At 39.6% G+C, this 13,622-nt stretch overlaps 1 protein-coding gene across 1 annotated transcript in view; it reads left to right on the top strand.

Moving 5' to 3' along the window:
• LOC109970614 (copine-9-like) overlaps nt 1-13,622 on the top strand; it is a gene marked incomplete at its 5' end in the record, with an annotated part of 56,770 nt that overhangs the window by 35,344 nt on the left and 7,804 nt on the right. Inside the window, one exon of the mRNA XM_020618298.1 lies at nt 3,904-3,961. Coding sequence (XP_020473954.1) covers nt 3,904-3,961 — 58 coding nt within the window. The remainder of the gene's footprint in view (nt 1-3,903; nt 3,962-13,622) is intronic.

The following is a 13,622-nucleotide window of genomic DNA, read 5'->3' as shown; positions in this document are numbered from 1 at the left end:
GGCGCCCTTCTGCCTCGACCTGTTGGGGTGAGTGGATAGAGGAGAGAGAAAAGAAGAAAAGCAACAAACACAGAAAACACAACAACAAACAATGAAACACTGGTCAGGTTGATGTGGCCGGTGACTGCTCATTAGAAATGTGCAGCTCCTGAGCCAGGGCTACCTGCAGAAAGGTACAGGGAGAGAGAGAGAGAGAGAGGAGACACAAAGTTAGTGATGTGTAATGGTGGCATATAAATATAAAATGGAGAGGAGAGGAGCTCTACATCATGGGATGACCCTCAGCCTAGGCCTGTAACTAAAGGATGGCACACCAAACCAAATTTAACCTATAATGCATGTCCAATAATTTTATAGACACCACTAAATGGGCCCAAGTGAAGGCCATCCTGTTGACTAGAAACAACTGGTAGAGTTAACAGGACAGCACAGGCCCCCTTTTTGCTTAAAGTTACTATCCTGGTATTATCCTTGTTCAGCCACATTAGTTATTATGATGCCATGAAATATTGAAAGACATACCACAGTATACGATGTACCTTTTCACCCTCCCTCACTGTCTTACTAAAATTATATTGAAAAACAACAATATTATATTAACGGAACTATAAGCTTTATCAAAAATTGCTGCCCACCTCCACCTCAGCCTGTGCTTCGAGGGATGTGACAGTTTTGATTTGAGGTTTTTACTGTCATTATTTATTTTGTATTATTGTTATTACTGTTAGTATATGTGTATTATTTATTTGGCAGAGGTTATACTTTTGTGTATTTATGTGTGTGTGTGTTTGTGTATTTTTCTCCATAAAAAAGTGATAAATTCTTAACATTTCATCAACTTTTTCCTCATTGAACAATTCAGAATCTGTGGGGGCCATTGAGCTAGATTCCTTGTATTTTAACATACTTCACGATAGAATTTATGATAAATGAGTGTTTGATTGATGAATATGCTATTTTCTTTTTAAAGTTTAAAAGATAAGGCTAGTGATTTTCTGTTTTTGTTATTTTCAGCAAATCCCACACAGATACTAAAAGCAACAATGAATTTCATGCACTATAAATTCAGAACCTGATTTAGTTTGTCTGTAATGTAGACTGTCTTTGTTGTCAAAAAAGTAATTAAAAACACCAGTGAATAATGTCACTGGGTGACATGTTTCTTCCTCAGGAAAAAGGTGAGGCCAATCATTTTTCAAAAAAGAACTCTAAAGGCTAAGAACAGCCATCATTTATTACACTACTCAATTAGCTTCTCATGCTGCTATGTGTGGTGTGAGTAGCTCACAACCATCCACCGCCGCCCACCAAGAGCTGGGGTCTGTCAGAGATTTCTTCCTCCCCACTGTTGCCAAATGTTTGCTCAAGGAGGATTTGTAAAGTGGCCTGAGACAATTATTGTGAATTGACACTATACAAATAAATTGAGTTGAACTGAATTAAAACTGAATTAGCTAATGGTGTAATGTAGTCAGGGCAATGATCACGCACATGCACAGCTGTCTCTTACTTCACTGACTGTAAAAATAACAAGCAGCACTGGTGTTATCCTTTAACTGCTTAGAAACAGGATGTCTCCTCCACAAGTTGAACCAGCGGTTTCAAATTTCTGCTTCACACATGTAAGTTGTATAATGGACTGTAAATGGCTTCAAGACTAGTTGTGATGTCACAAATTATCCTTGTATGTACATACTGCATGTTGATCTGAGATTGAAGATGAACATAGAGAAACTCTCCCTCTTTAGTGGCTGAACCTGAAATAAAACCTAATTTAATCTAAACCACATTCATTCAGGGAACAAAACCAACAGAAAGGAAAAGAACAAAACATAAAAAACTAAATTTGGGCCTTGGATAACCTGGTTATCCTTAGCGATTGCAAAACACACGATCAAGTTGCCCCTTTCCACATGGAAATCTGTAAATATTTAGCATCTTGTAGTTTTGGTATCATTTACTATAAAGTCAACATAGACAAGCCAGGTTGATCAATCAACATGAGTGTAATGTTGCTACTGATTTTTAAAATTCAAGCAGTTGCCCCACAGATATCATATGCCTGTGTGACTCCAGTCCATGTTAAGAAATGTAAGGAAATTACAGTATTTGTGCGTTGGCCCCCAGAATTCCTGGAGGATTAACACTGGACTCACCAATTAAGAGTAAAAGATGTGGGAGTGATGGTGTTCCTGGTGACCTGGGTTTCACTTTTGTTTACCATTGCTGGACAATCTTGGTACCCAATTTTTAAACAGTTACTAAAGATTGTCATTTACTGTATTTCCCTTTCTAATCCTTACCAGTTGTTACTCCCTTGTTTCTGATGTTTTGTTCCCATCACACCTACTGTTTGCCAACATAACATTTTTATAAAACGATAACACTGTTAATGTTGTGTTTACAACTTGTTCTGCTGACCCTTGTGTGATTAATTTACCAACAGAATAGCACAAGAACAACAGGTCACATTACAATCATTGATTGAAAGACCATCTCTGGCAGATTCCATGCAAAAACAGCACAAGAAACACCACAAAATTCCAATGGCAGAAGAAATAGATAAGCATATACTATGCTTTGCAAATTATGCATTAAATCTGAATCAGACAAACAAATAAAGAAAGAAAATAAAAATGCTGTCTGTACATAGATGTTGACCAAGAAATTATGAGTCCACATGAAAGAGAGGCCGTCTGAGCTCCGATCGATCCAGTTGACTTATGGTAACACTTCTGCTTGTTCAACCCATGTGTGCATTGTAGCAAGTAAATGTACGATTCCTTGCTGATATATGAGGAAAGAATAACAGTCAGTGCCACATGATGTATTTCTGAGGAGGTTCATAGAAGAGGTGAGCTCATTTTTCACATCTGTGCAGCCTGCTAGGTGGCCATGCTTTATATAGTCATTCTCCTATGCCCTCGCCCACTCAAACATGATTGTTCATAGTTTTTTCATATGCCATAACAGAGGCTACAGGGACAACAAAAGCAGATTGGAACAACAATAAACAGCCACTGTGAATGCAGACAAGTATAGTCAGGTTGAGCAACAAGTCCCCAAGACTAAACTGCAATATACATTGTATATCGAATACGACCCATAGGACCCTTCCAGCAACACACTTACCAGACCTTTGTCACCATGGTAGCAGTCATACACTCCATACAACTGTTCCACTGGTAAACGTACTGGACCTGGATGGAGGCAATCATAAACATATGGTTCAGTTGAGGAACAAACACTGCTTGTTTCTTTTTCCTCATTAAAGGTTTTTTTCAGGGAGTTTTTCACTAACTCATTTGAATTTCTAAGGACGGAGGACTCATGTGTTGTACAGATTGTAAAGCTTATGGCGGAAATTTGAGATTTGTGATATTGGGCTATGCAAAAAAAAAAAACTGACTTGACTTATGTAGTTATGTTTAGAAAAAGATGGTGGTTTGGGTTAAAATAATTGTCATCAGTATGGTTACAATAATAAACACATGATTAAGGTGGTGGAATGATCCATGCATTTAAAAACATTGGTCTCCTTTGGGAAAGGCCTGTGTTTTCTGACCACCTCCTGTATACGGTACTACCTAACCTCCTCGTTTTCTTGTGTCATTATTCCTTGTGGTCACTAGAGGTCACCTAACCTTTACACATTACAGTTGGTCATAATAAGCGGTTTTACAGCAGGACAGAGGGGGGCCACAGGTAAACTCAGTACTCTCTGTACTTTGTGTACTTGTACCTTGTGTGAAAAGAGTCAGAACATTTTGTTCTCATAGTAGACAAGTGTACTCAGTCATATAGTTTGTTATATATACTTTACATTCAAGCATGTTATGATTAGTGTGTATTTTTGAGTCAGGAGACAAGAATCTGGCTTACATTCCTATGTTTTTTCCATAGGCAGCTTCCCTGCCCATGTCTGTCATAATAGTAGGAGTGGGCCCTGCTGAATTTGATGGTAAGTGTGTGTCTGAATGGCGTATCAGCCAGTTTGGTGCTGACAGTTACATTTCGCAGATGTGATCATCTGTTTAGTCAATAATGATTGAGCAGCCAATTCTTCATTGACACCCATTCAAATATAGAACACGTCACATTTAAGCCCATTTAATGCCTCTCAAAGCTTGTATAGAACAGACATGTACAGGAAATCTTCTACTTATCCCCCTCCCCTACCCCTGCTTACATGCCTTTCATATCAGTCATCTACACTGTTTTAATAATTTAGCAGGGGACTGTGGCTTGTCATGGACAGACTTAAAATGTCAGCTACGGGAAAACAGAAAAAACCCATTTCACTGGAAAACCCAGTCTGTTAATACCAAATAGGTACTTCTGTGTCTGCGTAGAGAAGCATCCCCTGAAAATAATGTATGATTGCTGTATGCACTGATGGCAATTGGCATGATTTTTTTTACCTGTAAACTGTACATGTTATAATGACCTTATTCACAGTTGATTGAAATGTGCAATGGTGAGAATTTTAAAAATGAGAGTGAGTTATAAATACAGTATTATGAAGTATTAGGAGGACTTGACATGTTCACACACTGTGTCTATCTGATACCTAGGTATATTAACTACATCAGTTGCCATGGAGATGTGAAAGTCTTTGCCTTTCAAATAGAAGGTCAGGCTTCCTCCTAGTTGTTATCTGATAAAAGACATGTTGTAAACCAGCAAAAATAATCCCATTAGATAAGGTTATGATGCTCAAATAGAGACACTCCTTTCAGATTTCCTACATGTAACATTATCTGTGGGAGAGAGGAAACATGATGTGACAAGAATGCTGACTCTCAAATGATGTTATAACTTATAATCAAAGTCATTTATTTCACACAAGATATTTTCAGGTTCATGATGGGCTATTGTACAAAATTAAGAGGTTTGTCAGATATTAAGTACTTTTAGATGTTTCTATACAGCTCTGCTCTGAGCTGTGCTGACAGAACTCTGTAGTTGTAGACATTTGCCATTTTGTGTTCATTTTCTACTGAGTCCTGGAACAAACGGATCGGAGAAACAATTCTCCAAATACCCAGGCAATAATCTGATGTTTTCAGACCTCTCCATTTGATGGCCAAACATACAGAGACATTCTTGTTTCCAGCAGAGAACAGTGTTGCAGACTTGATATGTAATTAACCACCAGCCAATAATAAATATCTTGTATTAAGTTATCAGATTTTTTTCACTTTTTGTTACTGAAAGAAATCTGCAACTTGGGCTTAATTTTCAAAGCTCTAGTCATGTTTTAATAGTTATGACAACAGTGTACAACAGTGTCCATTTCCAGATCTCAGCAATAATCCCTAGTTTTTCAAAGCTGCACTAATTAATATCTAATTTTATTAACAATGGTTCAGTGAGTTTACACTGATACATGCTCTGATACACTCACTATATGCTCCCTGGTCAGCAAACAGCTGCACACAGCTAGAGCCAAGCTGCTGAACAGCTGAAGAGCTTATATAAATTATTTTTATATTGTAAATACTGTATTAGAGCTATGCTGTAGACCCCCTCTAGTAACATTATAGGAAGAAAAGTATATTCCTTTGCCATTACCTATTAAAGCATGTGAATGACATACTATGCTATGGCCATGACTCATGACATGTGAGAAGGAGATCATTCATGTTCCAGATGTTACTGGATGCTTGTCATTTGGATATATCCTAGTCAATCATGTTACAGGCATTGTTGTCAGCAGGTAAAGTCAGTCAGAACATTAAAGTTTGCATGCTGCTGTCAAGTGGATATGGTATGATTCATCCTGATTTCAACTGTGGCAGTGTTATATACATGAAATGTAGCTGTCATTACAACTGCTGACAGTGTGCCATTGCACTGCATTTAGAACACAACATAACTCATAGCCACCCATCTTACAATCATGTTCTGACTTGTTATCATAATCATAATCACCTTTATTTGGCCAAGTATGTGCAGCGTGTTCTTTATGAAGAATGATCGGAGTCAAATATCAATTTTCAAACATTTATTTTCATAACTGAACAGACCATCGAATAAAGCAATTTACAGAGCTCTGGGTTCCATCTCTATCTGAAGCCCTAACCTCAACAACAAAACCGTTCAATTCGTCTTCAGGACGAGAAGGAACGCCTACCCTCCTGGAAACCCAGTTATTTATACAATTTGAAATGTGCAATTGTAGGCTGGTCTGGTCCTCTCGTGTTGCTCCATTGGTCCATTGGTTCATCCATCCAGGTCCCTCCTGCTCCAATGGATAAAGACAGTTTCCTACAGAGGGAGGAAGATCTGACACTGCCTGTGTGTGTATATGAAATTAGCTATTTTACCAGGCAGCTGTTTCTTCTAGGCCAAAATCTGATTATAACCTTGGTATGAATCTTAGTATCTTATCAAACTCTAACTCCCCTGGCTTCAAAGCTCAGAGGGAATAATGAGCTCTTTTGGAGAAAAGGCAACAAATCTAATGGAATGTGGAATGATAAAACCTTGGAGAGCTACTCGGTGCACCACACTTTTAATCTCATGGGCCTGTAATATCACAGAGTTTTCAGTATGCATACAGTAACTTATTTTCTCATCATGTTAGTGAACATATAATGTGGTGAATAGTAACTTCATAAACATATCTGTGACATGTAAGTATGTGAACTTATGTATTTCTAAAATATAATCGTAACTATTCCTTTTCTAATATGATAGAATAGTTATACACAAACAAAGTGAACAAACAAGTTAACTAATCAACAAACATAGTGTCAATCTTCTATTAGCTAAGTTCTTAATTCAGTCTAATATTAAAATTAATCCTAATGTATTACTTTGTTAACAATTTTACTCAACATATGTTACACACAAGGAATTTGTTTCTGGTACAAAACCGAGGCAGCCATCTGCAGCACCAACTAACCGATGGCTCTAACCATTGGGGGCAACTTGGGGGTTCAGTGTCTTGCCCAAGGACACTTCAACATGTGGACATGCATGCACCATGATTTGAACCTCCGACCCTCTGGTTGGGAGATGACTGCTCAACCCACTGAACAACAGTCACCCCCAGCTTATGACCACACCATAAGTTGTTCCCATGTCGTACCAAATTGTGGCCACAGCATTTTTTTCACCACCTAATGTCACTAGTGACTGCACAATATTTTTGTCTTTGTAGAGGTCTCTCTGTCAGATTAGAAGGTTATAGAATCATCATATCTGAAGTGCTAAAGTTGGCAACTGGATTTGATTGAGGTTCTTGAAGACATTTTAACCTTCATCCAAGAAGCTTCTTCAGTTCTGATAAACTGGTGGGGGGTTTCAGGTATTTAACCACACGTTAAGACCTTGAGGGCTGTTGAAGTCGCAGTAATCCAATGTACAAGTCATACATTCATACTTGTACATTCAAGAAACAAATCAACTGCTGCACAAGCTAATGGTACAACACAGGACAGCCAACTCCTTAGGACAAGCTTCAGCAGTCCATTGGCATCCAAAAGACAAGGGATTCTCCTTTGAAGACCGCGTTGTTAACATTTTGGCCAGAGAGGACAGTTGGTTTGAAAAAGAGAAGCCATCCACATAAAACTGGAACGACCGTCACCAAACAGAGGAGGTGGTCTATGACAACACTTATCAGCCACTTACAGTACAATTCAGTCCTGACTTCCGTCCCATCAACAACACACACTCTGACAATGACTTGTGTGACCCCGATGATCCATATGATGGTCAGGTGTATATCATATTGTAGTAACTAAGGAATATACTAAGGGTTTTTTTTTTTAGAAACATGGCTCTTAAAATGAGCAGCTGATTGTCCCAGCAGAGCAGTTTGACCTGTGCATGCTGAGACATGTTCTTAATATAATGTAGCATTCAGTCTGCTTTACAGAGGGACAAAAAAGAGACTCCTCATGTGCTCACCTTCTGAGCACTGTTGAAATGCATAGGCGTCTTTATGGAAGAACTGGCAAAATGGAACTGAATTGCCACATGAAGAGAGGTACAGTAGGAAATTATACTAACTGAACAAATGCAGAGCCCTCATTAGGCCCTTTTATTCAGTATGCATGGCTAAGGCAAGGTCAACGGTGAATGCTTGTGTGTGAGACAGAGAAAGAGAAATAGAAATTAGAGTGGGGAGCATGAGGAGGAGCACATAATGAAGTGTAAAGGGTTAGGGCAGACACACAGCAAGCCAATTTAAAAGAACTAGGACCGACGAAGCCGATCTCTGCATCACCTCATGTCACCTTTGACTGGGCCAGTTGTGTTTGAAAAAAACACACCACCTTGAACACACCACACAGACGACAGCCAATGGCTGACTAGCACATAGGTATCGTATGTGCTGTGTCTATGTAGGAGAAATAACTCCCCCTACCATAAGGTGGTGGTTTCAGTATTCACCATTCAGAAAGGGAAAGAACAAGAGCTAGACAGCGGAAATACAAGCGTAAAAAACACCTCGTTCAACACAGCTGCTGTTTGTAGCTGATTCTAACTTTGAATATGTCTGATAAGACATTACAAATGACACTGCTGTTCTCTGCCCTTGGTCTTTGGGTTGTGGAAGAAGAAAGGAGGTTGTTGAGGTGAAAAACAAGGAGGAACTACACTAAATGGGTGAAATCATGGAAAGGACAGCGGCAGGCTGAAGGAGCTTTCCTGAACTGTTCTATTCTTGTGCACTGATTCGCTAAGCTAAAGAGACAATCAGAGTAGTCTCTCTCTCACCTGACGAGGCTGTTTTTTACTCTTTCTTTTTTTTTCCCCATCCTCTACACCCTGTACACCCATGACTCTGTTGCCTCCCACAAGGACAGCATCATCCTAAAATTCACGGACGACACCACAGTGATAGGTCACATCACTGGCGAGGATGAAGCAGCCTACAGGAGGGAGGTGGCTGGTCTGGTGTCATGGTGCAAGGACAATAATCTCAGCCTCAACACGAACAAGACGAAGGAGATGATAGTGGACATGAGGAAGGAGAGGAGATCTCATCAGCCACTGTTCATCCGGGGGCTTGAAATGGAGCTTCAAATACCTGGGCGTCCACATCAGTGAGGACCTCACCTGTAAACATAACACCACACAGCTCTGGCTGGTATTGCAGCACTACTGCTATGAACCGCAAGCGCCTGCAGAGAGTGGTAAAGACTGCTGAGAAAATCATCACTGGACTCCACTGCCCTCTCTGCAGAGCATTTACCACCACAGGGTGCGTAGGAAAGCTGCCTCCATCCTCAAGGACCCCACCCACCCCCAGCATGGACTGTTCATACCTCTGCCCTCTGGTCGGAGGTTCAGAAGTGTGAAATGCAGGACCTCTAGACTGAAAAACTCTTTTTCTGACTGCCATCAGACTCCTAAACAGCTGACTCAGTATCTACCTCATGTAATTCCATCTGTACTGTTCACATACTCATTTTGCACATGCACAATTGCACACTCACTGCTGAGTATTTACACTCCACGGCTCCCACGTAGCATATGTTCTCTCTGCATTATATTACGTTCTTGTTGTATTTTTATTTGCTTCCTTCACTTGCTGTTTTAAAGTGCCTTAGATCTGTTACTGCCTATTTAGATTTGTTATTGCTCATCTACTTTATATTTCATTTGTATTTTGTGGCATTCATGTGCACGGCAAAGTAAGAATTTCATTGTACAGGAAAACACGTTTCCTAACTGTGCATATGACGAATACACACTTTGACCTTTGACCTTTGATTAAACATATCGAATCAGCCAAAAAGCCACCAACAGGGACTGACAGTGCAGGACACACTAGGAAGACAGGCCTTGATAGACACTCACCAACGACCTGGCCGATGGCTGTATCTGCCTTCAGAGAAAAGATGCTATATGTGAGGTGGACTTATTTATACATCCATCTACCTCAGTCACCAATTTAATCACTGAATTCTCTATAGTTCATGTAATCTTGAAATAGATTAAAGTGTAAAAGACTTGACAAAATTAAAATGGCACAACCACAGCTTTGTTGCTGTGTTAGGTGAATCATTTTTATGTTCCTTCTGCTCGCCCTCTATCAGTGCTAGTCTGGATTTGATAAAACAGTTTGCAACTTCTGTCACATTATGTTAACATTCAGAACTTCATCACCTGTATCTGATTTACCCTTTGTGGTGCTTGAAAAGCTTCAAAAGCTGTCACATTGCTTGCAAAAGAGGATAAATCAGACACTCTTCTTGTGATTTTTGTGCTCAGAATGTTTTTTCTGGTGGAGTCCTCCACACATCACTCACCCCCAGTTAGAACGAAGCCTCTCAGGGAGCACTGTGGGGATCGGCCTTTTGAAATCAAAATGTATTATAACCCATTCTGTTCTCACTTGTTTCAGCCCCTCTGACATCTTTTCTTCTCTCTGTTCCCTCAAGCTCATCTGCTTGCCTTCCCACACTGCTGAAAATATATTTCAATCATATTTTAGAGACAGGTTTCAAAATGTGCAAAATGGCCCAAAATGTTGTCGCATTCATTCAAAAACTTTCATTTTAATTGATGCCTGTAAGCAATTTGAGTAATTTAACTGAGGAATATGAGACATCAGACTACATCAGTATTTCTTAATACTATAACAATACAAAGTATTAACTATATAAATAACATCAGGACACAGCAGGAAAACATATTTGTAGGCACATATGTTTTGAATAAATCGATTCATTTTGTGAACTTTCTGCATATTTTAAGGGGTATAATGAAACACTAGTATTTAGAGTCTGGGGGATTTACATCTGAGCCATTATATTTTCTTTATCAGGTAATAAGCACTTCAAGGAGATGGAATAGAGGATGGATGCTGCACTGAAACCAACCTCTGTTTTAAGAAAATGGCTGCCATTCTATTATTTTCATAGCAAATCCCAAAATTTGACCAAAACCAAAAATAAATTGATTCTACTACCATAAATTGTGTTCGTCTCCAAACTCTGATAGATGCCATTGTATCTATTGTATCCTGTCATAGAGCTGCACCTTTGTCCATAAACAATTTAAAAGACACCAGTGAGCCACACTGTTGCTCTGAGTGATTAGTTTCATCATCGACATGAACGCACAGACACTAGTTTATTTTGACTCAGTGCCACATACACTGTCCTGCTCCCATGCTCACTAGATCACCAAGAAATTAATCTGCCACTAAAAATAGTCCTCAAAAAAATGTTATTTTTTCCTCCTGTTTGAGTAATGTTTAATAAAAACAGATGTTTTAGGTAAGTTGCTGAGATGTTTTAAAAATTTAAATATATTTTTGTGACCAGTTTCTAAAGATTTATACCTTAAATAAGAATAAGGATTGATTATTGCAAGGCTAACCAGTCCTCCCTTTCTCATCTTCAGATGGTTCAAAATGCTGCTGCTCATCTTTTAACTAGTACTAGAAAATTCGAGCATATAACCCCGGTACTGGCTTTTCTCCATTGGCTTCCAGTCTGTTTTAGAATTGATTTCAAGTTATTGATTTTTGTTTTTAAGGCTCTTAATGGTTTGGCTCCATCCTACCTCATTGAATTAGTGCGTTGGCACAAAACTACAAGGTCCCTCAGATCTTCAAGCCAGTTTCTTTTAGAGGTTCCTGGGGTTAGATATAAACGCTGGGGTGTTCATTGTTAAATCTGTTTCTTCTTTTGATCGGATGTTTCAGCTAAAGAAAGGGGATCATTGTGATAAATGAGCTGTTCAGAATTACATTGTGATTTGTGTATTCTAATGTGTTGCACTTTAAATGTGTTGGGTTCTTTCAGAGCAAACCCTCCCTCATGGGATCTATGTACCAGGAACTGATGAGCAGTGGGTCTAGGTGTATGTAACGTGTTGTGTTTATGGGACACAAACTATGTTAATAAAAAGCCACATCCACCTGTAGAGGTCATGGTGTTAATTCCTGAGACATACAACATTAACTAAGTTGAAATGTTTTAAATTTAAATTTTTAGATTTTTGTTCAGTTTTTTTGTTCAGAAACAATATAATATAACTGCACAACAACTCACAGCAGGAGAGGGTGAAGGGCAAAGTGAGCATGAGCGAAGTGAGAGGAGTGTAGTGATGTGCAATTGAAGTGATGAACCGGTATTGAACCATTTTAGGTATGCTGAAGAAAACTTAGAAATTTAGGGCAAGGTGTGATTATATAAGTGGGATGGAGATTCACAGATTTTTATTGAGAAACTATATTTTTTTGAATTACTAAGCATCCCGCACTACGAAGCAGTATCGACTGGTATAGTCACGTGATTGAGACTTGATCAGTCAGTCTTTTTCCACACCAAAGCAGGGTATGTGGTTCAAGGAAAATGCTGCTTTAAGTTTTGGTGCATCAGTGTCAGACAGTCATCACTAGAGGATTGGTGTTTGCACAACCACTATGGTGTAACAGGGGTTGTGTACTCAATGTAGAAAAGAGAAACTGATACACAAGTATCGATACCATCACGCAAGTATCGATAGATACCGATTCCAAGGTTGGTATCGATACAACCCAGGGGTTGTGTACTCAATGTAGAAAAGAGAAACTGATACACAAGTATCGATACCATCACGCAAGTATCGATAGATACCGATTCCAAGGTTGGTATCGATACAACCGATACTTTAGATTGATCCACCCACCACTAGTTAATAGATGCCTCCTCCTTTTGTCTTCTGTCCACATGGGCAGCATAACCAAATTTTTAACAAACATGAAAAGACATTGAGAAATGCACCTGACTTAATTTAGGGACAAATCAAGTGTTCTCACTAGTGATGATGAGATGAGGCTTCTTGAAGCCTTTCAGCCAGTTGTTTTGCAAAAGAGTTAATTTCTCTAGGCTTCGTGCTGGCCAAAGATTGTAAGACAGGTAGATGTGTTCGTAGTCATTTTAACTGTGATACTCTCAAAACTGTCTCGCCACAGTTTGGGCATGGGAATAATGACTGCTATTTAACTATGCATTTTTTTCTTGTAAGCACAAGATAATCCATTCAAACCATGTGTTTTTGTCTCCCTTTATTAACATATTTGTGCTTGTTTGTAAATAGTGTGCATAAGACGTTCTTGGCTGATGCATTCTAATCGATGTTCTGTGGTAGCAGTACACTTACCAAAGTAAACCTCCTGCTTTACATCAATAGTTGAAAATGTTTTCAAACTGTGGCAGTGTTGCCAGCTCCTCAGTAAGGAAAGTAGCTATTGGCTGTCCTAAAAGTCCCTAGAAGTCGCTAAATGGCGTCTTTGCCACATTTGCAGAATATTTCATTTGTATGTAATTGTAATGGACGCTGTAGGAAAGAGGAATAGCATCATGTGAGAGTCAAAAAGTGAATAAAAACACCCTAAATATGTTTCATCCATTCGTCCATCCATTTTCCTCCGCTTATCCGGGGCCAGGTCGCCGGGGCAGCAGTCTAAGCAAAGACGCCCAGACTTCCCTCTCTCCAGACACTTCCTCCAGCTCCTCCGGGGGAATGCCGCGGCGTTCCCAGGCCAGCCGAGAGACATAGTCCCTCCAGCGTGTCCTGGGTCTTCCCCGGGGCCTCCTCCCGGTGGGACATGCCCGGAACACCTCCCTAGGAAGGCGCCCAGGAGGCATCCGAAAGAGATGCCCGAG

The sequence above is a fragment of the Monopterus albus genome, unplaced genomic scaffold, assembly GCF_001952655.1.
Source record: "Monopterus albus unplaced genomic scaffold, M_albus_1.0 scaffold203.1, whole genome shotgun sequence".
NCBI classification, from domain to species: Eukaryota; Metazoa; Chordata; class Actinopteri; order Synbranchiformes; family Synbranchidae; genus Monopterus; species Monopterus albus.
This window is presented reverse-complemented; position numbering and strand designations above follow the sequence as displayed.